General features: G+C 43.5%; 2 protein-coding genes across 5 annotated transcripts in view; both read right to left on the bottom strand.

Annotated features, from left to right (window-relative positions):
- Positions 1 to 14,475, bottom strand: part of ptpro (protein tyrosine phosphatase receptor type O) — a 53,913-nt gene extending 39,438 nt beyond the window's left edge. For all 4 annotated transcript variants that reach the window (XM_056367461.1, XM_056367460.1, XM_056367459.1 and 1 more), the window contains exons 1-2: positions 14,362 to 14,475; positions 8,454 to 10,437 (exon numbers count right to left, since the gene is read on the bottom strand). In XM_056367461.1, the coding sequence (XP_056223436.1) occupies positions 8,454 to 8,501 (48 nt within the window). In that variant the 5' untranslated portion in view covers positions 8,502 to 10,437; positions 14,362 to 14,475. The remainder of the gene's footprint in view (positions 1 to 8,453; positions 10,438 to 14,361) is intronic.
- On the bottom strand, positions 13,421 to 21,604 carry cradd (CASP2 and RIPK1 domain containing adaptor with death domain). The gene is made up of 2 exons (XM_056367463.1): positions 20,738 to 21,604; positions 13,421 to 14,808 (listed from the first exon to the last, which is right to left on the bottom strand). Exons 1-2 carry the CDS (start codon positions 21,057 to 21,059, stop codon positions 14,513 to 14,515), a joined length of 618 nt encoding a protein of 205 aa, XP_056223438.1. The 5' UTR covers positions 21,060 to 21,604; the 3' UTR covers positions 13,421 to 14,512.
- Positions 21,605 to 21,683: the final 79 nt, after the last annotated feature.

Raw genomic sequence — 21,683 nt, forward strand, 5'->3', positions numbered from 1 at the left:
GTGTGTGTGTGTGTGTGGGGGGGGTGTGTGTGTGTGTGTGTGTGTGGGGTGTGTGTGTGTGTGTGTGTGTGTGTGTGTGGGGGGGGGGGGGGGGGGGGGGTCAGGAGGCGTCGCCCTCAGGCAGCTGCCAACATTATCATGCAAACCTCCAGTTTTTGTTTTTCTTTGTGTAGGAGGGTGGGGGTGGGGGTGGGGGGGGGGGGTGGGGGTGGGGTGGTGGTGGGGGGGGGACCGGGACCTCCAGAGTCCATTAGACTATGAATGAGGCTGGGGGGCGGCTGACGGCGTGGTACGACACCTCTCTGTATCTGCTCTCCACTGCTGCCGCTGCAGCTCGTAATAAATGAACGTTGTGATAAATGTGTAAATCATTTTCTCCAGATGTAAGATAATGAAACATTTCACCTTCAGTCACAAGAATGATTTTCATTCCATGACGTTCAGTTCCCAGACACACGCCCAAAGGTCCGCCTCAAAGGTCGACCCCAAAGGTCCGCCCCAAAACTCTGCCCCAAAACTCCCGAGCGACGAGACACTTTTCTTCTCCACTTCCATCTGATTTTTAACGCACAACAGAGAGACACCAGCAGTCACCACTGCATGGCTGTACTACTACTGTATTCCTGATGTTTCCAGCTGTTTTCCAACTCATCTGCTCCTGATTATAAGTTATTATATCATGAACTTGAGGATTTCCAGCTTTTCTTTGCCATGTGACAGAAAATTCATCTCGGAGCTTCTTTTTAAAAACTCATCAGCCGTCCATCAACACAAGATTAATCAGCAGCTACTTTCATCATCAATCAATCATTTTATTCATTTTTCAAACACAAATAGTGAAAAATGTCAAATATTGTGATTCCTGCTTTTACTTTGTCACATGATCATTAAACCATTAGTTTTGTGTTTTTAGACTTTGGCTGGAAGAAAACATGGAGATGGAAGTCGACGCCGGCTGATACTTTATACTGCGATATTTCCCGCCACATCACGTGTGTAGACATTTCAATGTAAAACACGGGTTGTTTTACAGGCTGTAGGTCAGGAACATCAACAGCTGTTGTAACATCTGTAATGTTAAGGCAGTAAACATCTTCACACAGTCAGGTGAAACTCAGCTGCAGAGTGAAGTAGAACATGTGTGTGAATAAAAGCTTCACACGCAGAGCTGAACATGTTTAACCATCACACCGCCGTGCGACCCGTCCGATACGAGTCAGGAGAACAACGGGAAGTTTAAAGAGCTGTTTGGATTATCGCTGTCAGGGTTAAACCCCGTATGTGAAAGTGCACTAATAATCTGAGGATGTAATCAGTGCAGTCTGCTGAGGTAACAGACGCTCCGATTAGAGCCAGCGCTTAATCACACTGAATTAGACACGCAGAGGAAAACACCCAGTTTATTCTTTGTGCTTCAAACTGCAGCCTGGATACCAACACACACACACACACACACACACACTCAGATAACTGATGATCAACAGCTGAACTGACCCGTTCACTTAGAGCAGCAGAATAACAAACACACGTTACACAACAGCTCCAGCAGCGAAGCGTGATTGGTTCAGATTTTAGCAGGTGAGTCCTCAGGTGAGTCGTGGTTGCACAGTCACTGATCTGTTTCTCTTGACGGTTTTTCACCATTAGGTTCGATAGTAATGTTCTCACTATTCAAACTGACTTTAGGTCTTAAAGCTCCGACATGTTTGAAACGTGAAGATTAATCTGCTGTTTCACCGTCTCTGAAAACACGAGCCGTTTAGTCGACGCTGCAGTTTTTCTGAAAACCTCCTCGGGACAAAACAGGAGCACAAACATCTTTAATTAATGAAAACAGGAGGTAATTAAAGAAAAAATGCTGCACTGACGGGCCGAGGTTCCCTCCACCTCCACCTCCACCTCCACCTCCACCTCCACCCTCCTCTGGCTTTTAATCAAAGTAAACAAAGAGGAATGAGCAGCAGCCGTGTTGAAGTAGAAAACAAAAAGTCCTCCTGCCCACAGCCTGAATGAGAGCAGCAACAATGGCTGCTTATCCGACCCCCCCACCACAGAGAGAAAAGGAGCCGCGCTCCAGCGGAGAGGACGAGAGACAGAGCTTCAGAATGACGGAAACAGGAAGCCACAAGCCAATCAATAACTTCTAACTGATCGACATCTACCACAGCATTAGCGACGCGCCGATCGATCGGTTTCCAGATCTGATATCGATGTTCGTCACCTGGCAGGACGGAAGTGAACGTCACGTGTTTAAAAACTATGACTGTAATCAGATTACTTTATCCGACTGTTCTGTTTCTAAACCAAAAACACAAAAGCTAAAGTGAAAGTTACGTAATAAACTGTTCGTCTGCTCTCAGGTCAGCTAATAACGTAGCATGTCTAGCTAACATCTCGCTACCTACAGTAGTAATCCACTGTTAATCCCAGGACAACAGTTAGCGTACTTACTATCAATAAGCTTCCTATCTCATATTACACTTATTTGTAAGTTGTATATTTTTGTATGAAGGTGCTTTTCTCTGCTGCTGTTTTATTGCGGAGCTAACGTTGATTAGCTAGCTAAAGCTAATGAGTGCTAACGACAGTTGACATTTGTGTTAAATCTACATTTGCTGATTATAAATGAGAAGCTGCTGCTGTTTACTTCTGTCTGAAATCAAAGGAGTCATTGTTTCAAAAATAACTATGAATATTAAAGGTAAATCTAAAATGTACATGAGCCTTTTCTCCTCCGTTAGCAGTGAAATGTTAAAGTTACCTATGAGTTGAACTGAATACAAACTTTAAAACAACTTTTAAACTGCAGCGTCTGTGTTCTCCATCATATAAAACCCAGAATACACTCAAAACAAATGAACGCTCTTCTTTACTTTCTTTAATTTATCATCACATCCACATCGAAGTGGCTTTATGTTTTTTGTTTAAGCTTGTTTTATAATTAAAAGTATCTGCTAATAGGTTTTTAATCTGATATCAACACAGTATCTGTAAAATACTGATGCTTTATTATATCATATGAACAGAATGAATTTGAGAAACATGTAACTTTAGCTGAATGTCACGTTTCATTCACATCCAGAGCTTCACGGCTAATGATGCTAACGGAGGGAGAAACAGCAGAGAGCTGCCAGCGCTGGTGTTCTGCCATGTTGGAGACCTGCAGGTCATTTCTGTGTTTGCCAGGCAGGATAATGAGCCCAAACAGGTCATTAAGGAAGAATTCACCACACACTGACAGTCTTTCCTCTGGAGGAAAAAAAACAAGCAAATCCAGCGTGTGAAAGCAGAGCAGGTTCCTCCGCTCTGAGCTTCTCCTGTTTCTGAAACCAGAGATCAAAGATCTGTGATTCCTGAAACACAGTTTACATCAGAGGAGCTGCCAGAAGCTGAAGCTGTGAGATAACAGGCTTTACACTCAGTCTGTCATATGCAAATTCAGACCCGGACTTCACACAACACGCTCTAAAACAAGCCGACTGCTGAGCTACTGAGAATTTCACACACACGTTTGGAAAAGGTTTAAATCAATTTCCACATTTCAGATTTCTGTGAAAGATGTTCCTGCTACAAGAACCTAAAAGCCTCTAAATATAATAAATATACTTAAATTTCAAATAATGAGTAGTCTCTTTAACGAGTAATTTCAGAATAATATAAATCAAATTATTGAAATATAAAAAGGTCTGTATTACAGCTGGGTAGTTTGTGAACTTCATCCAGGGATCACTAAAGTCTTAATGATCATAATTTATTTGTTGATCATATTTACATACATACATAACTATTTCTTAAATAAACTATTTAAGTAAAGAAGGAAACATCCTTGTTGCTACAAAGCCAGAAAAAAATCACATCATCATTTTTATATTTATTTAAATGAAAATTAAATGTAAAAATGAACATTGCCACTTAAACAGACTCGTATCACAATATCTGTCAAATTGACTGAAGTATGATTGTTTTACTTAACGTGTCGTGTCATATCGCGTCGCGTTGCGTCACGTTGTATTGCGTCGTTTCATATCGCATCGTATGGTTTCGCGTCACGTCGTATTGTGTCGCATCGTTTCGCGCCGCATCGTATCGTTTCGCGTCGCGTCACGTCGTATATTATCGCGTCTTACGTTTCGCGTCGCGTCACGTCGTATCGTTTCGCGTCGCGTCACGTCGTATATTATCGCGTCTTACGTTTCGCGTCACGTCGTATCGTTTCGCGTCGCGCCGCGTCGTATCGTTTCGCGTCACGTCGTATCGTTTCGCGTCGCGTCATGTCGTATATTATCGCGTCTTACGTTTCGCGTCACGTCACGTCACGTTGTATCGTTTCGCGTCGCGTCACGTCGTATATTATCGCGTCTTACGTTTCGCGTCACGTCACGTCACGTCGTATCGTTTCGCGTCACGTCACGTCGTATCGTTTCGCGTCGCGTCACGTCGTATCGGCGGGTTTGGTCACAAGTTGTGTACAAATATTTATTTGAGGTCAGGAATTTAATTCATAATAAAAAACACTCACACCTCTGGAACAGCCTCAGAATATTTACCTACTGAGGATTTTGGAAATAATTTCAGACTGAACAATAATTATTCTCATGTTTGATGATGAACATGATGAAAGGACCTATTTTACCTGATAGCACCTGCATCATCACTGAACCATCACCCACATCCTGACGGTCACAGATCTCATGTCTGTGTTTAACCTGGAACTCAGTGTTTGGATGATAATGTTAATTATGTCATTATCAGATATTTGGTGTTGGAGGTTCAATCCCCGGGTGGTGCTTAATGACTCTTTTTGTTTTCCATATGGAGATGAGTCTCATCCTCCAGCAGGCTGAGAGCATTAATGAGCTCACATGGTGGTAATAAGATGATTATCACACTAATCGCCATGAAAACCAGCAGCAGCAGCACAGATCACATCTGAGGAGACACTCGTTTCACTGGGTTTGTCTCCAACATCTGAAGCGTCACAACCGCTGCCTGTTTCATGTCCACGTCTCCAATCAAACACATAGTGTTTTAAAATCCCTCGTCTCAATGAGCTGCAGCACAGATTTCTCCGTTTCATCACCGTAACAACAGTTTGTCGTAACTTGGACGTTTGTGTGATCGATATTTACAAGAGGGAAACTGGTCATCACAGGAACTCCATCAGAACCTGACTGGTACTGTTACATTTAAAACCCAAACCCGACTCCCAGTATGAACGTGTGCTGCTGAGTGGTGTCTGGGACAAAAATGGTTCGTTAAACATAAACAGTTCACCTTCTTTTTAAATATTTAAAAGGTTCTTAAGGATTCGTAACAGCTAATGCTAAAGGATAGAAAATAAACTTTACTTTTAATGACTTTAATCAGGATGTTTGGACTTTCAGGGCTGAGCTGCAGCTCATTTAGTCACTCTGTGAAACCACTACGTTAGCTAAAGAAAGCTAATGTGATGTTAGCTTATGTGAGCTAATTCAATGTTAGTCAATGTAACACTGGCTAAAGTAAGCTAATGTGATGTTAGCTATAGAAAGCTGATGTAACGGTAGATGAAGTAACCTAATGTAACGTTACCTTATGTGAGCTAATGCAGTGTTAGCTAATGTAACGTTAGCTAAAGAAAGCTAATGCAATGTTAGCTAATGTAACATTGGCTAAAGTAAGCTAATGTAAAGTTAGCTCATCAGCTAAAGTGGAGACAGACCTTCAACAGGATCAATGTAGATGATTAGTGATTCTCCAGCTTTAACATGAATGAATATGTTCGTCATTAAGACTGAATCACACTAATGACTCTAATGATGAGAAGAAAGATCACGAGTCGTTAGAGTTCATGCAGCTGTTGCGAGCGACAGTGATAAAGACGGTGGCTTGGTGTTGACAGTAAAAGAGATTTTTCCTCCCTAACTTTTATAATTTCATAAACATTCTTATTAACGTAAAGTAAACACACTTGTAGTTATAAGTTCAATCTAATATGTTCTGACATTATTCAGCGGCGCTCATTTATTGTCGTTGGACGGAGACACTGGATCCTTCATCAAAGATGAAATGAGCAGAAATCTGACGACTGTATTTAACCACCAGTCACTCAGACGGGACGACAGCCTGTTCTTCTTGGATTATGGGTTTTGGTGGAATAATACGAAACAAATCCTGGCGTGATCATTTTAAAAAAACAACAATTATTCTACATTCAACATCTCTGTTTCCCCTCGGTTTGTTTTCACAGGGACACTCAGTTTAATATGAATCCACCAGCGCTGCTGATATCACAGAGGAAATTGGAAACTGACGCATCAGATAAAACCGAACACGGACTGAGAGTGTGAGAGAGGCTTCAACCGAAACAAACAAAGGATGAAGAAAGAAAATCAAGAACAATGATATTATGATGTTTTAGAAGCTGGTCTGGAACCTGAAGCTCAGTCCGGTTTTCTACAGCCTGTGTTCACATCACACTGACCTGGATCTCTTTGAGTTGGCTCAGGCTCACCTGTTACTGGCCCTGCAGGTGTGCACTGACACATGGTGCACCTGGGGCCTGTAGGGCCCCCCCTGGACACCTGGCCCCCGGGGGGACCCTGCCTTGATGTCGCTGTGGACTCGGTCGGTGGTTGGAATCAAGTGAATTCTACTGTAACTGCAACATCGTGTCGGAGTCCAACAATAAGAGACGTTTTCTTTTATTTGACTCAGTTATTATTTGAAAAGTTATTCATCCACTAATGAATTAAAAGTATAAAGTCACTGAGTCTGTTTCCTGTCACAGTGAATGAGTCTTTGTTGGACACTAACACATCTGAAGGACATTGTCCAGGTGTGTGACTCTCTCCTTTAAATGGTGTGTGAGTTATTTCCGTGTCCCTGCTGGAGCCTGCAGGAACTCCTCCGTCGTGAAGCTTCAGTTTGTCGAGCTGATGATTCAGCTGGAGGACGGAGGTTGTGCTGCTGTTCAACGTTACAACAGACGGAGAGCTGTTCCTAATATTACGCCCAACCATTTAAATGAGTGAGGGCAGAGTGAACAGTAGAACCTCCGTGAAGCAGGACTCATCACAGGAGAGGTAATAACCTGAACACTGATCGATTGATTCATTGTTAATGGAAGCAGCTCTTCAGGTTCAGTGTGTTCAGGTTCTTTCTTTTTTGTCCCAGGACCCCTCAAATCTACACTGGACCCCCCGATGGGTCCTGATCCTCATGTTGAGAACCTCTGCTCTGAGTGTATGAGCATCATTTTATTATTTCATTACATTTCATAAACTACACCACCAGCTCTCCTGCACCTGAACACAACACACCTGAACTCAACACCCCTGAACACAACACACCTGAACTCAACACCCCTGAACACAACACCCCTGAACTCAACACACCTGAACTCAACACACCTGAACTCAACACCCCTGAACTCAACACCCAACACCCCTGAACACAACACACCTGAACACAACACCCCTGAACTCAACACACCTGAACACAACACCCCTGAACACAACACCCCTGAACACAACACCCCTGAACACAACACACCTGAACACAACACCCCTGAACACAACACCCCTGAACACAACACACCTGAACACAACACACCTGAACACAACACCCCTGAACACAACACCCCTGAACACAACACCCCTGAACACAACACACCTGAACACAACACACCTGAACACAACACACCTGAACACAACACAGCACCTGGTCAGTTTGAAATCAGATCAGTGGAAATTAAATGAACAGGTTTAATTAAAATCAGATTACTTTCCAGCCAGGAAATATTAATGATCTTCACTGATCAACTGATCAATAATATCAGCTGAAACATTACAAGTAGATTTTCCTCTCCTACACGTCCTCAGGTCAAAACACAGCAGCGAACTGAGGCTTTTATTGTCTCAGTAAACAAACTACACTGAACCAGTGTGATCAGAAACCCAGCAGCAGAACCTCTGAGCCGCAGGACGTCACACCTGTGCAGGTGAAGCTAAAGCAGCTGTTCAGAGAGGAAGAGCAGCTGAGCTCCTCCTCCTCCTCCTCACAGGGTGTTTCTGGTGTTTGTGTTGGCAGGCCTCAGTGTGTGTGTGTGTGTGTGTGTGTGTGTGTGTGTGTGTGTGTGTGTGTGTGTGTGAGGCTCAGTGATGCTGACAGACATGCAGGGACTCACTGAGGCTGCAGCCGACTGACCCACTTTCTGCGGGACACAACGAGCTGCTGGCTGCCTCTCTAACCGACCTGCGGTGCCACAGCGCGTCCGTGTCTCCACTCCACCGACTCCCGCTCTCACATCCACCCGCCGCCTCTCACAGAACCTCAGTATTGAACTCGAATCGATCTGATCGGATCTGTTCTGTCCAAACAAAGCCACAGACCGCCGCTGCCTCACATGACATCAGACAGGCGGCAGCCGCGGCTCCGACGCTCAGTATTAACCCGAAAACAGAGCTCCTTACCTGGACAAAGCAGAGCAGGCAGAGCGCGGGGAGCAGCGGGGAAAGCATGGTGTCTGTCGGTCACACGGTTTCACGGAGCTCCGGGTTCTTCCTCTCGGGCTGCGGCGCATCCAAACAATGGCGATTTTTCTGCTGCATCGGAGCGCGATGCTCCCGCTCAGTCTGCGCTCAGTTTCCGCTCCGCAGCTCTAACTGCACACCGCCATCATCATCTTCATCAGCACTGTTACCATCATCATCGTCGTCACCATCAGCCGAACGGACCGCAGCTCGAACCGGACCCGCTGTGATTCAGAGGAAGCAGGCCGGGCTCCGGGGTCCATGCCGCGGCCTGGAGACGAGCAGGAGGTCGGTGTCGGTCAGCGGTGATGAAGCTGCTGCTGCTGCGCGGCGTCGCCCCGCCCTGCGCTCCGGAGGCTGCATGGAGACACACACGGGTCCTCCCCCTCCCCCCCACTGCTCCTGCTCCTCTTCATCTTCATCTTCATCACCATTACAGCATGTGCTCTGTGAACCGACCACAGAACCAGAACCCAACAGGATCAACTGATCAATGAATCAATAATCAATGGCAACAATTCTGACGTCATAAACTCACAGATAGCAGCTGCTCACATGAGAGTATTTTCCGATTCCTCAGTTTTCTGTGACAGTGAACTCACCACCATCTTTGTGTCTGAGGAAGAATGGCGGGAGCAATCGATTGATTATTAAAGAGAATACCTGTCAGATGTATTGATCTCCTCTGATGGATTAATGAAACCTCACTGAGGGTTTCTGTCTGTCCATCATCAACACTTCCTGTCTTCAAACTGGATCTGGACTCTGAGTCCCTCTAAAGACCAGATCCAGATCCTGGAGGATGAGGACCTGATACTGATACCTGATCAGTGATCAATGACAGAAACACAGTGGAAACTTCTGTTCTCACCTTTAACTACAGGTGTGGATGTTTATGTGGAGCCTTTCAAAACAAAAGTTGGAACGTGTTTCACAATAAAAGCATAAACTCTCTAATGTGCAGCACAGCAACAGAAACATGTGGAGTTTTACATTTCACTGAGAGACATCATGTGACGTCTGCACACGTGTCACATGATCAACTTACAGCAGCTTCTCTCTCTTTAGTTACTGTGACTGAAACATGATAAAATATTATATTTACAAAATACACGATTTATCTTTAAATCATTTAAACTTTGCATCAATTATTTTTTTTACTACGATTCTCTGAAAGCAGAAAATAATTATATATTAGTATAGAGTTGAATTATATTTTAATTTATTTTAATTTCAGTTCTAGGAAACGTCTCGTCTGTATATATTATATTTAATTTATATTTATGAAACACCATGAAGTCAAAGGAAACAATATCAGAGTTTTAAGATCCACAGTTTAATATTCAATATAAATCATTTTAATAATCCAAATAATCAGAGTGAAAAACACATGAAATTATCACATGACACAACAGTCACATGTTGGTCTGATCTGGAGGACACCTGATCATGTGATCAGTTCACCTGATGTCAGCTGGTTCTCAGGTGTTTCTGCTCCTACTACACTGATGAATATTAATGAATAATGTGGAAGTGTTTATTAACTGTGGATGTGTCTGTTTGTCTTCTGACTCTTTACTTCCTGTGGTTTGGACTGAGGTATTGACAGGATATAGATTATTGTTATTATTTATGTTTATAATTTAACAACAGGAGTGAATACATCAGTGATTATTGACCTTTTTGTTCCTTTGTCCACATCCTGTCTCTGTCTCCTGTTACTGGTTCTTCTTGGACACGAGTTCAGATTGTGGTTTTTATTGATTATTGTCGTCATGGTGACGTCAGTCGTCTGATATTGTTGGTGTATTGTCTTTGCTTTGTGTCCTATCACAGCTGCGCTCATGTGTTCATGAGTGTGTGACGCCCCCTGCTGGTCGCAGCTGTTCACTGCAGCTGGATCAGAGAAACAGCAGGACGCCTCCTGTAGGGGGAGACAAGACTCCTGATGTTACTGTTGTCTGACAACAACACTGATGCATTGTGGGTAGGGAAGTATGGATTGACAAAAGAATTTCTGATATAATATTTGTCATTAACAAACATCTGTCCTGGTGTTTTAGAGCAGGTGTTACAAATCACATTCATACAAACAGCTCCCAGCTAACTCATAACTCTGAGTGAGTGAGTGTGTGTGTGTGTGTGTGTGTGTGTGTGTGTGTGTGTGTTCATGTTAAACATCTTCTAAGAAATCAGTTTCAGAGCAGCAGCAGGTCACAGAGTGCAAGAGCTCACAAGCACTGACAGACAGAAAGAGAGAGACAGACAGACAGACAGGCAGACAGAAAGAGAGAGACAGATAGATAGATAGATAGATAGATAGATAGATAGATAGATAGATAGATAGATAGATACTTCAGTCAGTCAGACTCCATATAAGGAGATTCCTCCTGATGCTCTGACATCATCGTCCAGCCCACATGACCTCACACGTGTCCATCTGGTAAACATGAATGTGTTTACTCCAGAGTCATGTGACCTCATCAACCAAAACACAGTGAAACACACACACACACACACAGAAACACACACACTGTAACACACACACAGACTGTAACACACACACAGACTGAGATGTTTCAGTCACAGTAACTAAAGAGAGAGAAGCTGCTGTAAGTTGATCATGTGACACGTGTGCAGACGTCACATGATGTCTCTCAGTGAAATGTAAAACTCCACATGTTTCTGTTGCTGTGCTGCACATTAGAGATTTTATGCTTTTATTGTGAAACACGTTCCAACTTTTGTTTTGAAAGGCTCCACATAAACATCCACACCTGTAGTTAAAGGTGAGAACAGAAGTTTCCACTGTGTTTCTGTCATTGATCACTGATCAGGTATCAGTATCAGGTCCTCATCCTCCAGGATCTGGATCTGGTCTTTAGAGGGACTCAGAGTCCAGATCCAGTTTGAAGACAGGAAGTGTTGATGATGGACAGACAGAAACCCTCAGTGAGGTTTCATTAATCCATCAGAGGAGATCAATACATCTGACAGGTATTCTCTTTAATAATCAATCGATTGTTCCCGCCATTCTTCCTCAGACACAAAGATGGTGGTGAGTTCAGAGACAGACTCAGAGTCCAGATCCACAAAAACTCAAACACAGTCAAAGAGAAACCAGGAAGTGTTCACTAATCAAAATGATTACCAATTCACTTCTAATCAACTCGTCCTGTCGGCTCCAGAGTGCTGGTTGGTTGGTCAGTTGGATGGTCGGTCGGTCGGTTGGATGGTCAGTTGGTTGGTTGGTTGGATGGTCAGTTGGTTGGATGGTCGGTTGGTTGGTTGGATGGTCGGTTGGATGGTCGGTTGGTTGGTTGGATGGTCGGTTGGATGGTCGGTTGGATGGTTGGATGGTCGGTTGGATGGTCAGTCGGTTTGTTGGTTGGATGGTCGGTTGGTTGGATGGTCAGTTGGTTGGTCGGTTGGATGGTCGGTTGGTCGGTTGGTTGGTTGGATGGTTGGTTGGTTGGTCGGTTGGTTGATTGGATGGTTGGTTGGTTGGATGGTCAGTTGGTTGGTCGGTTGGATGGTCGGCCGGTTGGTTGGATGGTCAGTTGGTCGGTTGGTTGGATGGTCAGTTGGTTGGATGGTCGGTTGGTTGGTCGGTTGGATGGTCAGTTGGATGGTTGGATGGTCGGTTGGTTGGTTGGATGGTCGGTTGGTCAGGTACAGCGGGGGTCACCAGGGGAGAGAGTCCGGCCCGGGATAGGACCAACATTTACATTTAGTTTAGGAGGAAATTCAGCCGGAGGACGTTTCATATAAAGGGACATGGAGAGGAGAGAGTGTGTATGTTTCCTACGTTCCCTGAACCTCTCAGTGTTTGTGAATCTGACACAGAAAGGAGACGCAGCGTTCAGAGAAAACACATGAAGGCACATCAGACGTTAAAGCTCCTGTGGTTGCAGAGAGCCGGAGCGTCGGGGGTTAACACTCTGCTCAGTCTGTCGCCGTCCCACTTTCAGCCAGTAAAACTAGAAAAAGGCTCCGTCAGCAGCAGCAGCCTCTAAATATTTCCAGTTTCTTGGAAGCAGCGAGGATATAAAGCTCAGTGTTCACAGCTTTCTGAGAAACTCACAGGACTGACAGGAGGAGGAGGAGGAGGCTGCTGCTGCTGTCACACATCCAAACATCCACTCTGTGTTTCTGCTGCATTCACTGACAAACACTCTGCACGTGTTCCCTGTTTCTGATTTAACGACTGGGTCTAATCTCTGATTTATTCACTTTACTTCAGGAAATCACCTCCACAGAAACTGATTATCTACTGATTATCTACTGATACACAACTGAACAACATCACACCCACACTTTCTGATCAGTTTTTAAATCATTTCAGCATCTTAATCTCAGACTCCTGGTTTTTATTTAAATCTATAGTTTAAATTCCTGATTTTAGACTCAAACCTCAGACTCTCTTCAAATTTCAGATTCCTGACTTCTGTCTACTTTCAGATTAATTTCAGAATAAAAGTCTGAACATACTTACACAGGTATCAGGTTCAGTTCATTCCAAGAGGACCACAAACAGTGAGACAAGACTGAGAACTTGACTGACTGACTGAGTGAAGTTACATCGTCAATCGTTGACCAATCAAAATGATTATCAGGGGGTGTTTACAGGCAGCGTCGCTAACTTAGCACCGTGAAGCTACATTTACTCTTCAGACGGCTGGTTACCAGACCTGGTCTAAGTCTGGACCTGGTCTAAGTCTGGACCTGGTCTAAGTCTGGACCTGGTCTAAGTCTGGACCTGGTCTAGGTCTGGACCTGGTCTAAGTCTGGACCTGGTCTAAGTCTGGACCTGGTCTAAGTCTGGACCTGGTCTAGGTCTGCACCTGGTCTCGTTCAGTCAGATGTCAGAACTCAAAAAACCCATTACAGGTGAAAAAATGAAAATGTTTCACGTTGTGAATGAAACTTTATTAACCGCAGGTCAGTTGAACAAACAGTCGAACAGAGAACAGTCAGGTCAGTGAGGTGAAAGTCACAGACATGATCCTGGATCTCCTCAGTCCACCTTAAGAGTCAGAAGCAGCAGAAAGCTGATCCTCAGCAGGAAGTCTGCAGGCTGTTGAGGAATTAATGAAGAGCAGAGAGAGAGAGAGAGAGAGAGAGGAGAGAGAGAGAGAGAGAGAGAGAGGCTGACTGTGTGTGTTAGTGTGGCCTCTGAAGGAGTCTCTCTCTCTCTCTCTCTCCCTTCTTCTCTCACTCTCTCTCTCTCTCTCTCTCTCTCTCTCTCTCCCTTCTTCTCTCACTCTCTCTCTCTCCCTCTCTCTGTCTCTCTCTCTCTCTCTCTCTCTCTCTCTCTAATCGTCTGTTCGAACAAAGTTTCAGTTAAATTCCAGGAAAAGGTTGAAAATCAGATCACTCACTCACACACACACTCACTCACACACACACACACACTCTCTCACACACACACACACACACACACACACACACACACACACACACACACACACACACACACACACACACACACACACACACACACTGGAGAAGAGGAAATAAAGAACATAAATCTTATTGTTTCTATAAACATGTGTTTGTATTTACTCTGTTGCTGAACAGTCTGTGATTGATTTTCTTCATGTAAAACTCAGAAGTGAATTAATTCTGCTTCAGACTTTGAATCTGAATGTTTGTCTCAGATTCTTTACTCTCAGATTTGTGACTTTATTCTGAAAGTTCAGACTTTTTTAATTCCTAATAATCATCTTTAAATTCAGATTTCTTTAGATTTTAATCTTAATCTGGAAAATTCAGACCGTTAAACTCAAAATGTTGATTCTTAATCTGATCTCTGAACTTTTATTTTACACTTGTCACTGTCTCTTACATCAGAATTCATTCTCAAACATGACCTCTGACTGTTAATGTGAGAACATCTGCCAGCTCTGGTTGAGGTACTGTTTCCAGATGTTCTGGTCTCTTTAAATCTCGTATGTTTCTGTGGAATGATGAGAAGAGTAGAAACAGGAAGGATGACATCACAGCAGGACGTCCTGCAGGACGGACGGGTGGACGTCGGTGGCCTGCAGACTCTGGATCAGTCTCTGGACCGTGGCCCTCCTCCCCTCAGACCGCCTCCACTGAACCAGAGCGGCCAGCACCGTGCCGTGAGCGCTGAGGGCGTGGTCGGCCCGACACCGGAACAGAGCCTCCGCAGACAGACCCAGATCCATCAGCACCGACTCCCACTCCGCCCCGAGCCGAGACGCCAGCCGGGACAGCTCCCGATCCGAGAGGACCCTCTGCAGGACGGAGGCGGGAAGCTGCCAGGAGTCTGAGGAGGAGGAGGGGCGTTAGAGGGAGGAAGAGGAGGTGAAGGTCTGAGATTAGTCAGATTCATGATCAGCGTTTTCACTTGAATCTGAAAATGATCGATTTCACCTCAAACTTTGATCTGATGTTGATATTTTCTTTATATTAAATTATGATTTTAATCTGAAAATCCAGATCTTCATTATAATCTCAACATTTCACTGTTTGATTTGATCTCCAAGATTTTTCACTTTCATCACGTTTGAAATATTCTCAAAATCAGTTTTAATATCAAAACTCAAAAAATTAAAATTCTACTTTAATCTCAGATTTATGACTTTTTCCCTAAAATTTCTCATTTTAACTTTAAAACTTAATCTTTATTTATTTGTGTCAAACTTTAAATGTCAGACTTCAGACTAAACTTCAAACACTTTGTGTGTGGATCAGCTTTTCCTCTCAGCTGGTAGATGTGACTGAAGCTGGAGCTCGTGCTGTGACCACGGCTGACTCACACCTCCTCGGCGTGTTCAGCATGTTTGAATAATAATCTTTATTGACACTGACGTCGTCTCTGCGGTGACTCTGGTTCTCAGTACTCAGTCAGAGGAGGGTTGCACTGTTTGGTCTCCTCTGATTGGTCGACAGCATCAACAAAAACAACAGAAGAAAAAATACTATGAGCTCCTGTTCAGTGGACGTGCTCTCATCCTGTTTCCCTTTAGGTCACTGTGACACCGGAAGTGCTCTGTCGCCGCGGGTAACCTCGCTCGCTGTTTGTCCTGAGCACGTGGACGTGCACGTTCTCAGGGAGACTTGGTGAAAGTCGGTGACCTGACGAACAGCAGCTCAGTGTGGAGATTCTTCTTATTTGACTCTGAAGCTGAACGGTCCTGACGCTGGGACGTAAAGGATTTACCATGAGCAGTAACTCAAAATTAAAATACATGTAACCGACCATGAAGAAACGGGACTAACTAAAGCTCTAAACTACCAGCAGCACCAGCTCGACACAGCTCAGGTTTCTGATCGAGACGAAGCTTCTGGTTTGATTAAATATCTTCTGAATTCATCTCAAAGTCACTGAAGACCATCATATTTCATTTTTAATACGTGTTTACAGATGAGCAGGAAATCCTAAAATGTAATGATTTATCAGTGAGCTTTGGTGTGAATAAATGAAATTATGATTTTCTTGAAAATCAAGAGAAATGAATCAGATTCAGATTCACAACTTTTATGTCAGAATTTGGATTGAAATCACAGTTGTGATATTTTGTCAGTCATGAATGAGCATGTTATCAATTTTAGGAATGATATGAAACATTATTTTCATGATTTTTATTAAATGTAAAAAAGGGTTAGGGTTGTCTGGAAAGTTTCTTTGTCTTTTTCTTTTCTTATTTGAAATCAACTTTCTCATGTTTTTTCATTTCATTTCTTTATTTATTCCTCGAGGATCACTGAAGTTTCCCTCCTTCGCAGTGACGTGGAGATTCACACAAATACCGATTTTTATAATTAATAACGCACCATCCATCGTTAGTAAAAATCTAAAGATCTTATTATCAGGACTGGTCAGGTCTCAGTCTGGAGATCTGGACCTGAAGCCGGATCCTCTCACAGTCACATGTGTGGCCTGAGTCCAGTGCCACTGGACCTGGTCTCCTCTGGGGACTCTGGAGGCTAACCCTAACCCTGTGTTGTTTTGGGGGATCAGCAGGATCCGGATCATGTGATGAACGTGATCGCAAACATCCAGCTCTGCAGCTTGAAGACAGACGCTGCTGCTGCTGCTGCTGCTGCTGCTGCTGCTGCTGCTGCTGCTGCCAGGGTTCCTGGAAAGCAGGAGGCAATAAACGACTGAGGAGGAGGGGGAGGAGGAGGGGGAGGAGGAGGTTGGAAAACAAGCGCTCCCCTCCCCCTCCCCCTCTTAGAAATAGATCATAACTGCACATGGAGCTGAGTCTGGAGGTTTGTTGTACCTGCAGCTCGGTGTCTGAAAACACCTGGACACCATGTGGAGACTCCGCCTCCTGTAGCTGCGGTGATGTCATCACACTCACACACATGTTGCTGGTTGTTATGCAAGATGTGGATAAAGCAGCTGCTTCCAGGAACGACACGGTCTGACTTCACTCTCAGTTTTCATTCAGTTCATCAGGTTAAACTTAGACAGCCTCCTCCTCCTCCTCCTGCTCCTCCTCCTCCTCCTCCTCCTCCTCCTCCTCCTCCTCCTCCTCCTCCTCCTCCTCCTCCTCCTCTTCCTCTTCCTCTTCCTCCTCCTCCTCCTCCTCCTCCTCCTCCTCTGAACTCAGTTCTTCTTCTCTCTGAACAAACCGACTCGTTTCCAGGAATCTCCTCGTCCTTTTTCTCCGGCAGCGACGGTCGGTCTGAAGTCTGAAGACGACGTTCCTGGAATTGTCCTGCGAACGTTTGGAAGCTGCTCTGATCAGAAGTGATCAGTTTCTGCTGATGATGAATTATTATCAGTTCTAACTTTTATTTGAAATGATGATTTGAAAATTCTGACTTTATTTTACTTATTTCATCATTTAATCTTTTATCTCAAATTAAACTTTAATCTCTAAATTTAGACTTTGATTTCAATAATAATTAAATCAATTATGACCATTTCTAATTTAATCAAAGTTCAGATTTAAATCTTTCAATTCACACAAATTAATTTTTTTATTTCACAAAATATCTCAGAATTGAATTATTACAATATTGACTAATGTTGTTTTATTTGTCAGAAATGTGATGTTCTCTCTAAAATTACACTATTTTACTTCAGGACTTTAATCTCAGTATTTCAATGTGTGTGACACAAATCTCAGAATTATTATTTTCAACACTTTATGACTCTATGTGAAACTTCAGATCTCAGTATCTGAGTTTTTTTTATTTTTCTTTCTGTTGGAAAATGAAACTTTACAGGTGCTTTAAGTCGACGTTTTCATTTGTGCTGCTGATGATTCATGTCGTTTCCAGGAAGACGCTCAGACCTCAGATCAGTTCTAAGAATCTTCAGACTTCAGTCTTTATTCACTGAGTCCGTCTTATCCCAGAGTCTCCACTGCTTTTACAGTCTTGTCTCATTCTGAGAATCACAGCTGCCGTGTGACGACGTCAGACAAACGCTGAAACACTGAAACACCATGAGACACTGAAACACTGTGAAACACTGTGAAACACTGTGAAACACTGTGAAACACTGTGAAACACACTGTGAAACACTGTGAGACACTGAAACACTGTGAAACACTGTGAAACACTGTGAAACACTGAAACACTGTGAAACACTGTGAAACACTGTGAAACACTGAAACACCATGAGACACTGAAACACTGTGAAACACTGTGAAACACTGTGAAACACTGTGAAACACTGTGAAACACTGTGAAACACTGAAACACTGTGAAACACTGAAACACTGTGAAACACTGAAACACTGTGAAACACTGTGAGACACTGTGAAACACTGTGAGACACTGTGAAACACTGTGAGACACTGAAACACTGTGAAACACTGTGAAACACTGTGAAACACTGTGAGACACTGAAACACTGTGAAACACTGTGAAACACTGTGAAACACTGTGAAACACTGTGAAACACTGTGAAACACTGAAACACTGTGAAACACTGAAACACTGTGAAACACTGAAACACTGTGAAACACTGTGAAACACTGTGAAACACTGTGAGACACTGAAACACTGTGAGACACTGAAACACTGTGAAACACTGTGAGACACTGAAACACTGTGAAACACTGTGAAACACTGTGAGACACTGAAACACTGTGAAACACTGTGAAACACTGAAACACTGTGAAACACTGAGACACTGTGAAACACTGTGAAACACTGAAACACTGTGAAACACTGTGAGACACTGTGAGACACTGTGAAACACTGTGAAACACTGTGAAACACTGAAACACTGTGAAACACTGTGAAACACTGTGAGACACTGTGAAACACTGAAACACTGTGAAACACTGTGAAACACTGAAACACTGTGAAACACTGTGAAACACTGTGAAACACTGAAACACTGTGAAACACTGTGAAACACTGTGAGACACTGTGAAACACTGAAACACTGTGAAACACTGTAACACTGTGAAACACTGTGAAACACTGAAACACTGTGAAACACTGAAACACTGTGAAACACTGAAACACTGAAACACTGTGAAACACTGTGAGACACTGAAACACTGTGAAACACTGTGAAACACTGTGAAACCCTGTGAGACACTGTAACACTGTGAAACACTGAAACACTGTGAAACACTGTGAAACACTGAAACACTGTGAAACACTGTGAAACACTGTGAAACACTGTGAAACACTGTGAAACACTGTAACACTGTGAAACACTGTGAAACACTGTGAAACACTGAAACACTGTGAAACACTGAAACACTGTGAAACACTGTGAAACACTGTGAAACACTGTGAAACACTGTAACACTGTGAAACACTGTGAAACACTGAAACACTGTGAAACACTGAAACACTGTGAAACACTGTGAAACACTGTGAAACACTGTGAAACACTGAAACACTGTGAAACACTGAAACACTGTGAAACACTGTGAAACACTGTGAAACACTGTAACACTGTGAGACACTGAAACACTGAAACACTGTGAAACACTGAAACACTGTGAAACACTGTGAAACACTGTGAAACACTGTGAAACACTGTGAGACACTGAAACACTGTGAAACACTGTGAGACACTGAAACACTGTGAAACACTGTGAGACACTGAAACACTGTGAAACACTGTGAAACACTGAAACACTGTGAAACACTGTGAGACACTGAAACACTGTGAAACACTGTGAGACACTGAAACACTGTGAAACACTGTGAGACACTGAAACACTGTGAAACACTGTGAGACACTGAAACACTGTGAAACACTGTGAAACACTGTGAAACACTGTGAAACACTGTGAAACACTGTGAAACACTGTGAAACACTGAAACACTGTGAAACACTGTGAAACACTGAAACACTGTGAAACACTGTGAAACACTGAAACACTGTGAAACACTGTAACACTGTGAAACACTGAAACACTGTGAAACACTGAGAAACACTGTGAAACACTGTGAAACACTGAAACACTGAAACACTGTGAAACACTGTGAGACACTGAAACACTGTGAAACACTGAAACACTGTGAAACACTGAAACACTGTGAAACACTGTGAAACACTGAAACACTGAAACACTGTGAAACACTGTGAGACACTGAAACACTGTGAAACACTGAGACACTGAAACACTGTGAAACACTGAAACACTGTGAAACACTGTGAGACACTGTGAAACACTGTGAGACACTGAAACACTGTGAAACACTGTGAGACACTGTGAGACACTGAAACACTGTGAAACACTGTGAAACACTGTGAGACACTGAAACACTGTGAAACACTGTGAAACACTGAAACACTGTGAAACACTGTGAAACACTGAAACACTGTGAAACACTGTGAAACACTGTGAAACACTGTGAAACACTGTGAAACACTGAAACACTGTGAAACACTGAAACATTTCTTCTATATTTTTGAATGTTTTTACATGTTGAATGAGCCTCAGTGTGTGAGCTCAGCTCTTTGTTTTCAGGTTCACCTGTCTGCAGGTGTTCACACGTCAGAATAAAAACTTAATAAATCTAAAACTAGTCTTTCATCTGCTTCCTGAGTCTCCGTGTTGATCTAGTCCAGGTCTGACAAGTGTTACTGTGGTAGTTTTAGAGACAGACCTGATCCGGACTGATGTGGTCTACATGGAGTATAAATCTGTGAACAGGTTTTAAACGTGGACTACAACGTTTGGAACTGGTTTCAGAACCTCAGCTGGACTAACTCCTGGGATATTGGTAAAAACAGGCGTACCTTCCCACCCTGGTCTCACCTGTCGAGCTGGGTCCAGGTCCAGGTCCAGGTCCAGGTCCAGGTGGAGTCTGGAGCTCCAGCAGCAGTCTGTCTCTGACCCAGCTGAAGTCCTCCAGAGCCCGCAGGAAGGAGGGGAAGGCCCGGGGCCCGCGGGTCGGGAGCAGGTCCAGCAGCCTCAGAGTCTTCAGTCTGTTTGTGGGCTGGGACTCGATGTCCTCGACCTGGGCCCCGGTCAGAACCTCCTCCTGGAACAGGAAGGGAACGATGGAGTCTGAGACCAGCAGCTCGCCGGACAGATAAACTCCCAGCTTCCGCAGAACCGCTTTGTGAAGCGGGTCCATGTTGAGGATCTCATCCGGTGACTCCCTCCGTAAATCATACTAGTTATCTCATAATCAACTAACGTAACGACCTATCGTGAAAACTAGTAACTAGCCCGCCCAGTTAACTGCAGTTTACTCAATGTTATTGTGTCCGACTGGAAACACGTAAGCGGAACCAAGGTTTTGTGAACACCCAGGTTCTCAAGTCTGGAAAATCCTCTAATTAACGAATGTCTTTAATAAATGAGATAAAAAATAAATGTCTGGGTTTATTATTCGTCCGTCCTAAACTAAGCAAACCTTTAACACAGCAGGTGTTTCTAAGTACGAGCCAATACCAGCGTTTGTTGCTAACGGCCGCGGTGTGCGGTAGCTAGCAGCTAGTAGCTAGCAAGCAGCTGGAACCAGAGACACAATTCAGATTTTTATGAAATAAACTTGTACTTGGTGAATAAAATATAAGCCGAATTTACAGGAACACCAGGAGCAATGTCAGACATTCATCTATATAGTTCTAAGTATTTATAGTCCCAAGTGAATTATGAAGAATCCTAAAATCATAACATATTCAACGCGGTTAGGTTGAACGGTTTCCCTGAGGTGTGTAACAAACAGCACGAGCTACTGTTATATATATATATA

Source organism: Seriola aureovittata, chromosome 22 (genome assembly GCF_021018895.1).
Source record: "Seriola aureovittata isolate HTS-2021-v1 ecotype China chromosome 22, ASM2101889v1, whole genome shotgun sequence".
Lineage (NCBI taxonomy): Eukaryota > Metazoa > Chordata > Actinopteri > Carangiformes > Carangidae > Seriola > Seriola aureovittata.

Bases quoted from the DNA above. Each gene is read 5' to 3' on its own strand.
- cradd (XM_056367463.1), bottom strand. From the start codon at position 21,059: ATGGACCCGCTTCACAAAGCGGTTCTGCGGAAGCTGGGAGTTTATCTG. The intron at 14,809-20,737 runs GTGAGACCAGGG...CCTCCTCCTCAG, and splicing joins ACCTGGACCCAGCTCGACAG to ACTCCTGGCAGCTTCCCGCC.